This window comes from Bos taurus, chromosome 10 (assembly GCF_002263795.3).
Source record: "Bos taurus isolate L1 Dominette 01449 registration number 42190680 breed Hereford chromosome 10, ARS-UCD2.0, whole genome shotgun sequence".
NCBI lineage: Eukaryota > Metazoa > Chordata > Mammalia > Artiodactyla > Bovidae > Bos > Bos taurus.
The window spans coordinates 38,267,925-38,284,618 of record NC_037337.1 but is presented as its reverse complement, the minus strand read 5'-3'; the positions used below and the strand labels follow the sequence as shown (position 1 = coordinate 38,284,618).

Sequence of the window (16,694 nt, the reverse complement as noted above, 5' to 3'; positions counted from 1 at the left end):
TTATCCTATCTTCTGCCTCAGTTATTCTACTGTTGGTTTCCTCCAGAGTGTTTTTGATCTCATTTATTGCATTATTCATTTTTATTTTTGCATTATTCATTATTGATTGACTCTTCTTTATTTCTTCTAGGTCCTTGTTAAACATTTCTTGCATCTTCTCAATCCTTGTCTCTAGTCTATTTATCTATAACTCATTTTTGTTTTCAAGATTTTGGATCAGCTGTATTATCATTATTCTGAATCTTTTTCAGGTAGACTCCATATCTCCTCCTCTTTTGTTTGGTTTGGTGAGCATTTATCATGTTCCCTTACCTGCTGAATATTTCTCTGCCTTTTCATTTTGTTTTGATTGCTGTGTTTGGGGTGCTTTTCTGTAGGCTGGAAGTTTGTGTTTCCTCTTTATTGTGGAGCATGCTTCCTGTGGGTGGGTTTGGACTAGTGGCTTGTCAGGGTTTCCTGGTTAGGGGAGCTTGCATCTGTGTTCTGGTGGGTGGACCTGGATCTCTTCTCTCTAGAGCGCAATGAAGTGTCCAGTAGTGAGTTTTGGGGTGTCTGTGAGTTTGGCATGGCTTTGGACAGCTTGTCTTTTAATGTTCAGGGTTGTGTTCCTGCTTTGCTGGAGAATTAGCATGGTATGTCTTGCTCTGGAACTTGTCCCTTGGGTGGACCTTGGTTTCCGTGTAGGTATGGAGGCTTTGAGTGAGCTCTTGTCTATTAATGTTCCCTGGAATCAGGAATTCTCTGATGTTCTCAAGTTTTAGAGCTAAGCCACCTGCCTCTGGTTTTCTGTCCTTCTCTTATAGTAGCCTCAAGATTTCTCCATCCATACAGCACAGATGAGAAAACATCTAGGTTAATGGTGAAGCAATTCTCCACAGCAGGGGTCACCCAGAGAGATTCACAGAGTTACATAGAGAAGAGAGAGGAGGGAGATAGAGGTGACCAGGAGGAGAAGCTGCTGCTAAGTCGCTTCAGTCGTGTCTGACTCTGCGCGACCCCATAGACGGCAGCCCACCAGGCTCCCCCGTCCCTGGGATTCTCCAGGCAAGAACACTGGAGTGGGTTGCCATTTCCTTCTCCAATGCATGCAAGTGAAAAGTGAAAGTGAAGTCGCTCAGTCGTGTCCGACTCTGAGTGACCCCATGGACTGCAGCCCACCAGGCTCCTCCATCCATGGGATTTTCCAGGCAAGAGTACTGGAGTGGGATGCCATTGCCTTCTCTGAGGAGGAGAAGAAGGAGAGTCAAAAGTGGAAAGAGCAGTCTAGCCAGTAATCAGTTCCCTAAGTGCTCTCCATAATCTGGAACACCCAGAGAGATTCACAGAGTTACACAGAGAAGAGAAGAGGGAGGAAGGAGATAGAAGTGACCAGGAGAAGAGGGGCAGTCAAAGGGGAGAGACCAGTCTAGCCAGTAATCAGTTCCCTAGTGTTCTCCACAGCCCAGAATACCCCAAGAGATTCACAGAGTTAAGTCGAGAAAAGAAGGGGGAGGGAGGATTTAGAGATGACCTGGGGGAGGAAAGGGAGAGTCAAAAGGGGAGAGAGAAATCAAGCCAGTAATCACACCCCTGAGTGAAAATGGATCCTGAAGATTAGACTCTTAAAGGTACAAAATTGATAACAAATACCAAAAACGCAGAGATTAAAAGTCTAGAGGTTAGACTTTCAAAAAAACAATATTGAAAATACAAAACAAAATCAATCACAAAAAATTATAAAATATATATATATATATGAAACTTGCTTTAAAAATAGGGTCTTTTTTCCTGCAACATAATAGTAGGTTATAAAAATGAAAATTAAAGGAGTAATAAAGAGGTTAAAGTTTAAAAAAATGAAAAAGTGATAATAGTAAAAATATATCTATGAATTTCTCTCAAGCTGTTGTGGGCAGTGTGGGGTCAGTTCAGTTTCAGATAGTTCTTTGTTCCAGCTTGTACTTGTTCCCACGGTCTATAGGCCCCTCCAGTGCTTAGTCAATGTTAACTACAGGGTTTTAATCTGTTGCACCTGACACTTCCAGAGCTGTTCCCTCTTCTTTATTTTGGCTTCCTCTGTTTGCAAGTCTCTTCAGTGTCTAATTTCTGCCCTGACACAAGGGAGCAAAGGTGGTCACTTATTTAGGCTTACTTGTTCAGTTGTGTTGTGGGGAGCGAGGGACACTGCCAACAAATATTGCTGGCGTGTGTGGGGAGTGCTCGCAGTGTATGGACCACACTGGGTTTGCCCCAGCTCATGGCAGCATGTGCTTCCTGGGTCTACACTGCTCAAGCTCCAGGGTGCTCTGCAGGGGCATTGTCCAAAGCAGGCCCTGCAGTTTTTGCCCTTCCCAGGTCCAAGCAGCTCAGGCAACCAGGTGTTTGACAAATGCACTGTCCCAGGTGGAACATGCGTCTTAATCACCTCCCCAGTCCCAGCCACGTGGTTTCCCAGGTAGGCTGCATGTCTCTTCTGGTGAGCTGATCTCAGGCTGCGACACTCCTGGCAGATGTCAACTGTCCAGGATCCCAGGAAGACATGGTTAGCAACTGGAAGCCTGCTCATAGTTTAGTGGAGGATGCCCATCTCTGGGACCAAGATTGGAGCAGCCCCTTGCCTTCCAACTCTGGCTGTCACACACCTGCTTCTCTGCCTCCAGCAGAGGGGAGAGGCCTGTACACCCCCGGCTAGCTCTCCTTTGGTATTGGCTCAATCCTTTGTTCTGTGAGCAGCACAGGCTGTGCTTTAGAGCCTTTTGCGGTAAAGTTCTCTCTTTTTTTTTTCTTCTCCAACAATCCCACAGTTTGGGTTGCTATCTCACATTAGGTCCCTCAGATTGTCCTCAGGGCATTCAGGCCCAGTCCTTATCCTAAGCACCGATTATGCAGCCTTCACCTCCCTGTCCAGCTCCTGCTGGCTGGTGGCAAACACAAGCGTTTGGGATACTTTTCCACTGGCAGTTGTGTTTAGGTGAGTATTCTGTGGGTTTTTGTTTTTGTTTTTTTCTCCCGGTTATGCTGCCCTCTGAGATCTGAAACTCCCCACAGACCCACCTGTGAGAGGGTTTCCTACTGTTTGGGAAACTTTTCCTCCTTCACAACTCCCTCCCCAGGACCGGTCTCTGTCCCTAACTCTTTTGTCTCTCTTTTTGTCTTTTATGTTTTGTCCTACCTTCTTTCGAGGAGAATGGGCTGCCTTTCTGGGTACCTGGTGTCTTCCGCCAGTATTCAGAAATTGTTTTGTGGAAGTTGCTCAGCATTCAAATGATCTTTTGATGAATTTGTGGGAGGAAAAGTGTCCTATTCCTCCCATCCTATCCCTCCTTCTTAGAACTGCTTCTGTAGCTTTTTAATATTGTTTTGTTGATCTATTGTATATCCCTTACACTGTTATATTTTCTTATGTGTCTCTCAAGTTAAATTAGTTAGAACATGTACTTCTTTAAATCTTTTACTTTGTCTTATACAGAGGTATGCAAGAAATACTTGTTAGTTTATTCTGATTTTGAGTTGCACAAAATTTTTCAAAACTTAGGACAGAGGTAGAATCAGAATGGAATTGAAAGCAGAACATGAAATAATGGTTATCATAGGTAAATGATAATGTGGGATAAGATACTTGCACTTCCTTGATTTTATAATTAGATTGATGAAAGCAGCTAAGATATTTGGTTTCTTGAAAGGTGATGACAACTCAAATTATTAACTCTATTCTTCAAAAACTCTTTAGAGATAGAATAAAGGACCATGTATGTGATCTGAAATGAAGTTTTTTCTTTATACAACAGCAGTTCACCGTCCTTAGGATTACCTGTTAAACTTCGTGTGAATTCTAATGGAATTAAATATTTATGTCAAGGATCTAATACTGTGCTTATATATAATAGCTGCTTGAGGCATGACTGGATGTATTATTGTTTTTGTTCTTGCAAGATAGCAGGGTTGATTTTCATCTGGTATGCATTAGTATGGATAAGAAGTTATGCACAGCCAGCATCCATTCTGTTTAAGGCTGGATTGAATCTGATGATTGATTTTCTGGGTCATATCCGTTTTTAAATGCATTTAATATAGTCCCTTCTTTATTTCATTGGGAAGAAAATCTGCTAAAGATTGCCCCAGATTCTGTTTGGAGAAAGGATATATTGCACCTTTGCAGTCCTCTATGATTTTTACCTCTGTGTGTGTGTGTGTTTTGTTTTTTAAAAATCATTATTTCTTACTATACTAGATTGGATAGCTGAATTCCTATTCGATCTTTTGTTACTTGCTGTTTTACTAAATTTTTGTTGACTGTAGTATCTCCCTTTAATAAAAAGGTATTATAATACTTGCCATCTTATACATAGAAACAAATACAGGAGCTGTTAAAACTGGGATTTTAAAAGTTTTCAGTAGTCATTTATAATTGCTTCTCTACTTATTGTTGTATCTTTCAGTATTACAAGCAGCTCCAGAAAGACTATATCAGTGATGACCATGACAGAAGTATCTCTATAACTGCACTCTCAGTTCAGATGTTTACTGTTCCTACTTTGGTATGTATTAATTAGTCTTGACAATCTTTCTAAGTAATATTTGTTTTATTTTTAAAGAATTTTATTTAATGTTGAATTAAAACAATTTCTGAGTCACTATGTTCTATTCCACTTGGAAAGTTGAATAATTCTTCAGTGGTATCAGCATGTGAATACTTTAATGGTTCCCAAAGACTAGGTAACTCGTGGAGTGGGAGTGGTGGCTCTGAGTTGCTTTGAAAGTCCTCATTTCTGCAGGGGAACACCAGAACTGGTTTCTCGATGTCTAGAGTAACTTAGGAGCAGTGCCTTATTAATACCTTTACTCTTGTTGTTGAGGGTGAGAGGAGAGCCTAAGATACAGCAAAACTGGGGGAGAGTATGACTGTCAGGCATTTGCAGGAGGTGGTGCTGCAAGGCTTGGGAGGAGAGTGAAGGATTCTGCTTCCTTTTTGTACTACTACCATTGCTGTTTCTTATGGACAGTTTGGTTTCTACTTTCTCTTTTCAAAGCCCAGAGAAAAGGATATGAAAGAGAAATTGAATTGTGAGTGAGGGGGAAATGTCAGAATACATAATGTACATGATAGAAGCCTGAAGTATATCTATTTGTTCTACTTTGCTCACTGTATAATTAATAGTGGTAAACATTCATGTCAGTAACATGTGTAATGGGCTTTGGGTGTTCAGACAGGTGTTTTCTAGTTACTGAGAGGTAGGGAACTTTTAGAAAATAATTTCTCAGAAATTGCTATTCTGTGAGAATAAGGACTGTGTTTGATGCTCAGCAAACATTTATTCAAAATGACTTACCAACCAAATGAATAGATAAAATCCATACTATAATGAGTTAATACTAATGACAATATTCTTGACATATTCTACAGGCTCGACATCTTATTGAAGAGCAGAATGTTATCTCTGTCATTACTGAAACTCTCCTGGAAGTTTTGCCTGAGTATTTGGATAGGAACAATAAATTCAACTTCCAGGGTTATAGCCAAGACAAATTGGGAAGAGTATATGCAGTAATTTGTGATCTAAAGTAAGTTGTTCGAGTCAAAAGGTGAGGGTACCTATTAAACACAGTTGGATTTATTCTATCCTATAAATAAACATCTGATCTTTTTGGTTATCTAGTGATGATGAGTACAAAGAACTGTGACTATCATGTCAGTAAATCTCTTAAGTAAAGTCTTTTTATAAAGTTAAAATCAGGTCAATAAAGAAGATACTGAGGAAGGGCCTCTCATAGGAACTAGGGTCTTTTGGGATCATTAAATGAGTCTCCATTGTAGTCACCATGTCTTCCACTCACTTCCACTCATGCATTTTTCTTCTGCCCCTCTTGCGTAGTCTCTTTGTGGTTAGTTTCAAACGATCTTGTTGATGTGAATTTTTTTAATTCCCTTTTTCATACATATGATCAAGTTATAGATATTCATCCAAGGTTTCTTAAGATATTCTCGCTGAAGAGAATGGAGTTTCCTTTTAAACTAAAGTTGAAATCACATGATAGATCATATTTGGGATCATTGAACCTAAAAGGAAATAAATTTCTGTTTTTTTAAAAATAGATGGCGACTACTGTAAGGATTATGCTATATAAAGTATTCAATAAATCATAAACTTCAAAAAATTATTTTAAGAATATATTGACAAAATATGTTTCATTTACTTTGCTGTTTAAAAAAAGAGCTCTGAGATATATATCACACAAAACAAACAAAAAATATACAAAAACTCCAAATGGCAGTACTTAATGTTTAGTGTTAAATTATTCTATTTGTCATTCCTTTGGTCTGCTGTATAGGAAAAATCTCTTTACTGTAGTTCTCATTACTCTGAAGTATTCTTATAACAGAGTTCCTTTTCTATCCAGATAAGTAGTGCATAATCACATCATTATTTTACCATATTTTATTTTATTTTGTGGATCTCTGACTATAATTATTCTCTACAGTAAATAATTTAGAGTTACTTCAACTCTTTGCGACCCATAGACTATAGCCTGCCAGGCCTCTCTGTCCATGGAATTCTCCAGGCAGGAGTACTGGAGTGGGTTGCCGTTCCCTCCTCCAGGCTGCGTCTGCTTGTCTCCTGCATTGCAGGTGGGGCTCTTTTACCATTGTACCACCTGGGAGGCCTACCCCTATGGTAGAACTTTAGGGTCCTTGGTTGGGAAGGTAACTTTAAAGTTTTCCCACTCTTGCAATGCTCACAACTTCTCTTCTACGTCCTTATATAAGTAGACATACCTCTAAAGACAAGGAGAAGGGAAAATTAATGTCTTTTGAGGACTTATTTAATTCACTCTCACAAGGGTCCTGTGTTATTTATTAGTAACCATTGTGTGCTAAGGAACTTTGCTTATTCTACTTCATTTTATTCTTGCAGTGTTCTCATAAGGCAGATGGTATAAGCTTTATTTGTAGATTATAATTATTTGCCTAAGGTCATAAAGCTAGTAAGTGGCCGGATTTGAGCCTAGCACTATTTATCTGTAATACTCATGTTCCTTTCACTACGTCAAGTAGCCTCACAGACTACATAAACAGCAGTAAAGCCTTGTCTGAAACCTGGCCTAAAACACCAATCAGATATTCCCTTCATTTTACAAGTAATTATTGAGCCCCATTTCTCAGTCTCTCATTGTAGAAATTTTGTAGTAATTCTTATTATTTCCCCATAGCCTTATTCATTCACCACTTCTTCTTGAAACCCTTTTAAATCAGAAATAGCCACAAATACTTAATGCCTTTTAGTTGTTTCTTTTCTTCTTTACTCTTTCTTTTCTTCCTGTCTCTTGCATCTTCTTTACTTCCTAGGTCTCCTATAGGAGTCAGGCATAAACTATGTGAAGTCACAAGAAACTAGAAACATAAATTCTTTTCTCTAGATCAGTGCTTCTCAAGTGTTAATGACTGCAGATCATTGTGGGAGCTTGTTAAAAGGCAGACTGAGTAGATCTGACTAGAACCCAAGATTCTGCATTTCTAAAGATTTACTTGATGCTGATACTTCTGGTGTGTGAACCAACCTTTTGAGTAGCACTGTGCTCTAGAAAACAGCCAAACTTTGATGCCATTTATTCATTGTGGTAAAATTTAAACTTTAGCCTTTTTTACTTTTACTTTAAAGGAAAAGTTTAGAATATAATTAACATAAAGTTATTTCTTTGATAAAGTCCAGATGATTGTATTTTAACTTTGAACATATTAATAGATATTTAAAGGGAAAAATTAAACCATAATCCTTATTATCTTTACAAATAAAATTAATTTTTCCTCCATCTTTTTGCCTTGTCTTTTATGTTCTGCATTACTTCCTTTGTGCCCTTTTTTGGGGAGCTTAACTTTGGATTACAGTGTCCAGGATACATATCTGTTTTTTCCCTCTACACTGTGAACTTCAAGGGTTGGGTATCGTATCTGTGTTTCTGTTCCTGATACCTGTTGTGTAATAGGAATTGATTTGGGTTGACTGATTGCAAAATAATTTTTATCAATTATTAATTACTCCTTCCTGAGAAGTTATTTCATGGTAAACCTTCCCATTTCACATGAAACCAGTCATTTTCTTTGCAGCCTAAAGAAGTATTGTTCTTATAAATTGTAGGCCACATTGGGTCTGTTTATCTTTTGAAACAAATGTATTCTGATATGTAAGCCAGGATGACATAGGTGTTTATATCCTCCTTCTGGGATCAGGGCAAAGAATGCCTGGAGGTGGGAAGTCTTATAAATTTCCTGACCCACCAGCAGTAGTTTATCTATGGTACTGAAATCAGATAGCAGGACTGAATGGCTCTGGTAACCAGTACTGGAATATTCACACCAAGTTACAAATCTCTAGTCATACTGAGCAGCAACAATAAAGGTATTGAATCCTCAGGCCAAACTACTATATGTGTTGCAATTTTTCTGTAATTCTTATGACTGCATGCTTTAGGGGTAAAAGTATGTCATTTTAATGAATAAAATTAGTTTTTAACTTACAGAGTATACTGAAACAGTTTGCACAGACAGCAGACATCCTGCACAGGTAGTTTTGACATGTATTTTGAGACTGAGAGGATTTCATCTGGTCCTTCGGGTGAAGAGTATGAATGCTTCTAGAAAATTTGTATTGTGATTGTCCATCTGTGACCGGCTAGTTTCCTTCTAGATTCACTTAATCAGCCTAATTTTTGAGTGGAGAAGTCAGGCTTTAGCTTTGACATCTGCCTCTGGTAGAGCATTCACATTTTGCTGGCATAATTCTCGTGCTGCCTAGAATTGTAAGAAATTTGAATACATAATTTTGATGAATCAACATTGTCTATAGCCCTGAGAACCTTAAAATTATCTCAAAACAGGAAAGTAAAATGTTTCTTTGTCTCTTGAAATACTAGATATATCCTGATCAGCAAGCCCACAGTATGGACAGAAAGATTAAGAATGCAGTTCCTTGAAGGCTTTCGATCTTTTTTGAAGATTCTTACCTGTATGCAGGTATGATAGTTCTTCTGTACATCGGTAAGATAAATTTATTTTAAAAATTTAATCCCAGTTTTTCATGTTTTGTTTTGAGCAAATTACAGTTTTGAGAAAGAATAATTGTAGCAAAGTAAAAGTAAAATTTAAACACTGACTCACTGATCCTGCTTTCATAGACCTTAGTTAACTGCTGCTGTTACTATCAATGTTTATTACTGTATACTATGTGATAACTGTTGTAAATATTTTCACGCATTATTTCTTTTGAACCTCATAGCAATCTTATGAGATAGTTACTATTATTATTCCCATTTTACATACAAGGGAATTATAGCTTAGAAATAATTTGACCAGGATCATACAGCTAGAGAGTGACAGTGAGAGTTTGAATCCATGCATTCTGACTTAGATAACCATGTTTTAAAAAAATTATAAGCATACATGAGTATGAACCTTGATGATTTTATATTTTGCCAGTGGAGGAGCAAAGAAAGAGAGGGCATGTATGTGTGTTAATTACTCTTTTCTTGTAGGGAATGGAAGAAATCAGAAGGCAAGTTGGGCAACACATAGAAGTAGATCCTGACTGGGAGGCTGCCATTGCTATACAGATGCAGTTGAAGAATATTTTACTAATGTTCCAAGAATGGTGTGCTTGTGATGTAAGTAAAGTTTGTTAGGAGGATCAGTGCCTTTTTAAGTGTTCTAATGGTTAATAGCACAGTTTTATGTTGCAACTTCCTTGATGTAAAGTTTTATTACTTCTGATATTTTCTTATATATTTGAATCATCTTATTAAATTTGTAGTTTTTTACACTTAGTTAGAAAATGTGCTCCATGGTATTCCATTTACTGTTGGGAAGAGTGGAGTTGAAAAAATACAACACACACTAATTAATAAATTAAATAAATTTATTTCCTTGGACATGAATATTAATAATATGAAAATTAAGATTAGACTTTTAAATAGTTCAACAATGGAAGTGAGTGGCTATTTATTCAATCAAGAGTCTTGAGTGCATTAAACCATTAAAAATATTACTTTTAAAATATAGTACTAATGTTTTTCCTTAAGCAATAATTTTAGACCATAGCCCTCTTTAAACATAATCCTAATCAAATTACCTTTTGAGAAGATGACCTCATTTATTTCTGCTCTGAGAAAATTAACATTATCTCAGTCAAATTTTTTCATCTTCTCCAGTTTTTCTGTACCACTCACTACAGTCTATTCACTGAGTTTCTGCATATATCTTCACTATTGGTCTCTTTCTATTTACCTCTTTCTTTCTTAAAGTGTTGTCTCTACCTAGGCTCTTGGTCTCAATCTATATTACTTCTTCCTGGAGTTTCCTTCCTCTAGTATTTCCCACTGTTTGATTCATCTGTCTTAAACACCAGGACTGTGCTTAAAAGCAATGAGAATAAAAGACCCCTTGCCACTGCTACCTCATAAACTGTTTTCTGTCTTCCTTTTTTCCTTTTCTGTTGCACCACCAGCAGTTGGTCACAGGTTCAGAGTGGCAGCTACACTCACAGACACAATAGACTTCAATCTAACGCAGTAGCTGTATAGAACATTAAGGACAGGAAATATTGTCCAGTTATCTGTCATAGCACATGTTTTTTGGCTCTCTTCACCTTAGGGGAGGGCATGGTTAATCATTGGAGATGAGGTCAGTATGTGGTGTTCATCTTGACCCCTGCAGATGTCTATATTTACTGAATGTAAATCATCTGAAGTCATCTACATATGCTGTTGCCACTCTTTAGCTTCTAAAACTGCTTTAGAGCCAGGTTTCTGTCCTTACGAATTAATAGGAACTGTATCTTGAAAATATTTCAAAGGATCTATTTAGTAACCAAATTCAGGTCTTTTCCCTCTACCTTAAATACCTGTAGCATTGTGTTCTTTTGAGAACCTTAATCATTTGAAATTCTCTTTCCCTCTGATTTTCACAAGCCTTCTTATCCTAGTATTTCTATTATTGGTTACCCATTTCAATCAATGACTGCCTTTCCCCCCTCAATTCCTTCTGCCTAGTAAACGAGACATTCCCCAATATTTTCTTCTCTTTCTTACAGATCTTTTATTTCTCCCACCTCAATTAAAACTTCATAAAATAACTTTCCCAAGCTATAGTATCACTTGTGTTTGTGTGTTGCACATGACTGCTTAGATCCTACATTTCTATTTCAAACTCAACATATCGTATGATTTGTCATCATTTCATTCTATTTCCAGCTTGCATTTTCTCTTCTTGACTTTCTTGTTCTGTTCATGACACCATGATTCATGCATTCATCCATACAGGAAATCTGAGAGCTACTGTGTTCTGTGTGTTAGATGTTAACAGACCTTTGAGGGAAAAAAATGTTTTGTGTTCAGGTTAAGATTGAAAAATGTTACGTTGAACAAAATCAAACATTTTTTTAAACCACTGAACTTCTCAAACCTTTGATAAATCAATGGGTTAATCAATCATTTCTAAGAGGAATAGTCCCAAAATTTATTTAACTATAGAATTCTTTTTTAAAAATAAAATCCATGTGAGAAATGCTCTTAAAAAGTGACCTTTGACTCATCTCCCTCCCATATTCACCCAGATTTGAGTCTTCCTCCTCCTAATTTTGTTTTATAATCCTATTTCCTGTAAGTTTATTCTTTTTCGCCATGACTGGCCCCACCCTTGCTGAGTCCCTTAATACCTTACACTTAACTTAGTAATAAAATTTTCTGTTGGTTTCCTTGTCTCCTAACATTGCCCCCTCCAATCCATCATCTTCAGTGACACCCACTAATTCTTCTTGAAACAATACGTTGACTACATTATTACACATCAGATACTCTCAAGTCTATTAAATTCACATGGCTGTGCCAAGGCATGTTTCCAGTTTACTGGCTCATTAATTCTATCCATGAGCCCTCTGATTTATCCAAATTTTATTCTTTTCCACTCCCTGAACAGGAGTTGTACTTCCCCTTATTTCTGTTTGTTTATTCTGTATCTCTGCTTATATTGCTACCATCTCTCCAACTTCCCCCCATGCTTAAGCTGCATATTCTTTCAGACCCCACTCAAAAGCTATGTTTACAAATGTGTGTTCCCAATTGTCTGTGAATTTTTTCTTTTTTTGCCCTATTAAAGTTATTAGTTTATACCACTTACATGGCTTACAGTTTTTTACTTTGATTGTGTATGTGTGTCTGTCTGACTATCTTAATGTTTCCTACAGGTTTGCAGATCCTGTTGAGGTAGCTCTAATAACACATAGAACAATTTTGTGCTTGTATTTATTTAATAGTAAGTATTTATTGAATGATATATTAATAATAAAGTAGGTAACTTATCAGTTTATTTGCATTCTTATTTTCCTTTTAGGAAGAACTCTTACTAGTGGCTTATAAAGAATGTCACAAAGCTGTGATGAGGTGCAGTACAGGTTTCAAATCTAGTAGCAAAACAGTAATACAATTGTGTGGTCATACTTTGGAAACTAAGTCCTACAAAGTATCTGAAGATCTTGTAAGCATACATCTGCCACTGTCTAGGACTCTTGCTGGTGAGTGTTTATTTGGTTCTTGCGTGTTTCTATTAGCTTTGTTTTCTGTAGATAGTCATATTAGAATCAGTACTGCTTTTGTGAGCACATACTTAGATCAAATACTGCAGTTAAGAACTGTCACTGTCCTTCAAAGAGCTGTGACCAGACATGTCAGTGTGTTTGTTTACCTGGATCTTTTGTTATCTGGGTCAACTCATGGATCCTCATAGTATACACTTTAGGACCAACTTGGTAGCTTACTGCCTAACCAAGCGTATAGGAAAATCTTGTTGCAGTTTTTTCACCCTCTTCTCTATCTGATTGCACCAGTGATTCTGTCACTATTCCTTTCACCACTGAAAGAAAGAAATCATAGATTTCCTTCAATCATCCTTTGATTTGCTCTTCCATGTAAATTGGCCCTGTCAGTTTTTTTTCTTCTTTTAACAACTTTGTTGAAGTGTATGTATTTATATTTTTGTGGTGAAATATACATAAAATGTACCATTTTAATCATGCTTAATTATATGATTCAGTGGTGTTAAGTATATTCACATTGTTGTACAACCATCACCACCATCCATATCCAAAAATTTTTCATCTTCCCAATCTGAAATTTTGTACCCATTCAACATAGCTTCTCATTCCTTGTTCACTGTCATAGAAATTTTCTGTCTCTATGACTTGACTACTCTAGGTATCTCATATAAGTGAAATCATTCTTGTATCCTTTTATAACAGGCTTATTTCACTTAGCATAATGTTCTCAAAGTTCATCCATGTTGTGATGTGTATAAGATTTCCTTCACCTTTAATGTTGGATAATATTCCATAGTGGGCTTCCCTGGTAGCTTAACTGATAAAGAATCCACCTGCAGTGCAGGAGACCCCAGTTCCTGGGTCAGGAAGATCCCCTGGAGAAGGGATAAGCTACCCACTCCAGTATTCTTGGGCTTCCCTGTGGCTTAACTGGTAAAGAATCCACCTGCAGTGCAGGAGACCTGGGTTCAATCCCTGGGTCAGAAAGATCCCCTTGGAGGAGGGCATGTCAACCCACTCCAGTATTCTTGCCTGGAGAATCCCCATGGACAGAGGAGCCTGGTGGGCTATAGTCCATGGCATCGCAGAGTCGCACATGACTGAGCGACTAAGCACAGCACAATATTCTATAGTTTGCATACCACATTCTGTTTATCTATTCATCCTCCAGTAGATGTTTAGGTTGCTTACAACTTTTGACTATTGTTGAATAATGTTGCCATGAACACAAGTATCCAAATATCCTTTTGAATCCTTGTTTTCAGTTCTGGAATTATACACCCATAGAGTGGTATTGCTGGATCATAAGATAATTCTAGTTTTTAATTTTTTGAAGAGCTACCATACTGTTTTCCATGGCAGCTGCGCCAGTTTACATTCCCAACAACAGTGCACAAGGATTCCAATTTCTTTACATCCTCATCAACATTTGTTATTTTTTCTTTTAAATAACCATCCTAATGAGTGTGAACTGGTATCTCCTGTGGTTTTGATTTGCATTTTCTTAATGATTAGTGATACTGAGCATTGTTTCCTGTGCTTACTGGCCATATGTATTTCTTCTTTGGAGAAATGTCTGATCAAGTCCATTGTCTATTCTGTAATCAGATTTTATTGTTGAGTTATTGGAATTCCTTGTATATTCTGGATATTAACTGCTTATCAGATATATGATTTTCTGATATTTTCTTCCATTCTGTGGGTTGCCTTTTCACTCTGTTGTTCGTGTCCTTTGATGCACAAAAGTTTTTAATTTGGTATAGTCTTAATTTATTTTTCCTTTGATTACCTATGTTTTTGATGTCATAGCCAAGAAATTATTATCAAATCCAATGTTGCAAAGTCATTTCCCTATGTTATATTCTAAGAGTTTTATAGATTTAGCATCTGTATTCAGATTGCTGATATCAGTGTTAGGTAATTTTTGTATGTGGTATAATTGACATGTGATTTTATGTCACTTCTATTTTTACAAAAAGAAATACCTAGATTAGTTTTTATTTCTTTTTATTTTATTGAGATATAGTTGATTTACAATGCTGTGTTAAATTTCTGTTGGACAATAAAATAGTTAAGTTATATATACATATATATATATATATACACACACACACACACATTTGTATATTCTTTTTTCATAATGGTTTATCACAGGATATTTAATACAGTTCCCTGTGCTATACAGTTTTTATTTCTTTTGATACTTGGTTTGTGAGGAAAATAATTTCTTAGGAAGCAGCATAATATTTACATATATATAAATAATACAATGTAGGATCTTAAATATGTTAGTAATACTGTGTTTCAAAATTAGAAATCAAAACTTTGCATTCTGAGGCATCATATCTAAGCTCAATTAATGTATATTTAAATTTCACAAGTTTTCAAACTTGATGAATTAACTGGGAAACAAATCAACTGGGTTTATTGCTTTCTCATCTTTTTCATTTTTTAACTTTTAGGTCTTCATGTGCGTTTGAGCAGGCTGGGTGCTGTTTCAAGACTGCATGAATTTGTGCCTTTTGTAAGTGACTATTAAATTCTGACTTGCTTATATTCTGTTTCTAAATACCTCTTGGTTGAGTGGGAAGAAAAAGATATTTTGAAACCTGCCTGAATAATTCCCAGTTAATAATTTTATGTCTGTGTCCTAGAACATTGAAACCTGAATCATGGTGACTTGGAGTCCTCTAGTTCAAGCCCTTCCATTTTACAGATGAGAAAATGGAGCAATGTATATAGTGCCATAGCATCCAAACCTCTGAGAAATATTGACATTGATCTCACTCTGTTTCAGGAGGATTTTCAGGTAGAGGTACTGGTTGAATATCCTTTGCGTTGTCTGGTATTGGTTGCCCAGGTTGTTGCTGAGATGTGGCGAAGAAATGGGCTCTCTCTCATTAGCCAGGTATGGCAAGGCGTATTATTCATATTATGTGTTCATTTTCTGCTTGCTTTTTCCTTTATTAATTTATATTTTACTTTGTATCCCTGGATTCTGCTCAGTATTTTTGTTTTCCAGCTCTTGTGTAAACTCAAGGAAGTTCTAGTGACCATATGGACATTTTCTTTAATCCTCTTAAGTGGATAGGTCAGGTGAAAGCCGGTAGTACCAGCAGAAACTTTCCCACTAATAGATGTCTTTTCTGAAGATTACCTTACTTGGGAACTGTGAACTTCCTACCACCAGTCTTAATTGAACAGCATTTTACAATTTTTCCCTCTGTTTTAGAGCAAATAAGGAGAAGTGCTTTTCCTGAAAGATGGGGAAATGAATTGTAAAGATACTGCTTAGGAGAAAAATGGCATTGATTGATTGTAGGAATTTGGTTTACTTTTTTTGAAGTGGGTGTTTTAAACTTAGTATGTTTTTCTCTGCTCAGTCATGTCCAACTCTGTGACCCCGTGGACTATAGCCCGCCAGACTCCTCTGTCCATGGAATTTCCCAGGCAAGAATGCTGGAGTGGGTTGCTATTTCCTCCTCCAGGGGATTTTCCGGACCCAGGGACTGAACCTGGGTCTCCTGCATTGCAGGCAGATTCTTTACTGCTAAGCTACGGAGGAAATTCTTGCAATTGAACTTGGTGGGGGAGTCAGTTACTTTGTTACACATTTTGAGAATAATAACTAGTATAGAGCATTTTAAACTCTGAAGTATTTTCGTGCATATTTTCTCACATCATCCTCCCAAATCCCTTAAAATGATTCATAAATTTATAGCTTTTTTTTTTCTGCTACAAAGTAGTTCTTGGGGTTTCTAGTTTAGAAAAAATTTAAAGAATAGTTTTTGCTGAGAATTTTGTTTGAAATAAAATGATTCTCTTAGCTTCTCTTCTACCTTTTATTTTATAGGTGTTTTATTACCAAGATGTTAAATGCAGAGAAGAAATGTACGATAAAGATATCATTATGCTTCAGGTACCTATTTAAATTTGTTCTGATATGTGTCATAACCTTCCTTCCTATATTCTTTGTAATAGGAGAAGATATTATAACATAATAACTTTTTTATAACTTATTATTGTAGTATACTTTTATTTACTTAAGTTTTTCTCACTGTTGAGATGAATATAGAATCATAGAAGCAGAAAGGACTGCTACATTATCTTCTGCAGATTTACCTTATTCTCATA

The 16,694-nt window shown here is 36.7% G+C and overlaps 1 protein-coding gene across 3 annotated transcripts in view; it reads left to right on the top strand.

Annotated features, from left to right (window-relative positions):
* The window catches only part of UBR1 (ubiquitin protein ligase E3 component n-recognin 1), a 152,265-nt gene that overhangs the window by 49,138 nt on the left and 86,433 nt on the right, over positions 1-16,694 (top strand). For all 3 annotated transcript variants that reach the window (NM_001205897.1, XM_059890429.1, XM_059890430.1), the window contains 8 exons: positions 4,419-4,517; positions 5,384-5,541; positions 8,890-8,989; positions 9,508-9,636; positions 12,359-12,539; positions 15,023-15,084; positions 15,358-15,468; positions 16,414-16,479. In NM_001205897.1, the coding sequence (NP_001192826.1) occupies positions 4,419-4,517; positions 5,384-5,541; positions 8,890-8,989; positions 9,508-9,636; positions 12,359-12,539; positions 15,023-15,084; positions 15,358-15,468; positions 16,414-16,479 (906 nt within the window). The remainder of the gene's footprint in view (positions 1-4,418; positions 4,518-5,383; positions 5,542-8,889; positions 8,990-9,507; positions 9,637-12,358; positions 12,540-15,022; positions 15,085-15,357; positions 15,469-16,413; positions 16,480-16,694) is intronic.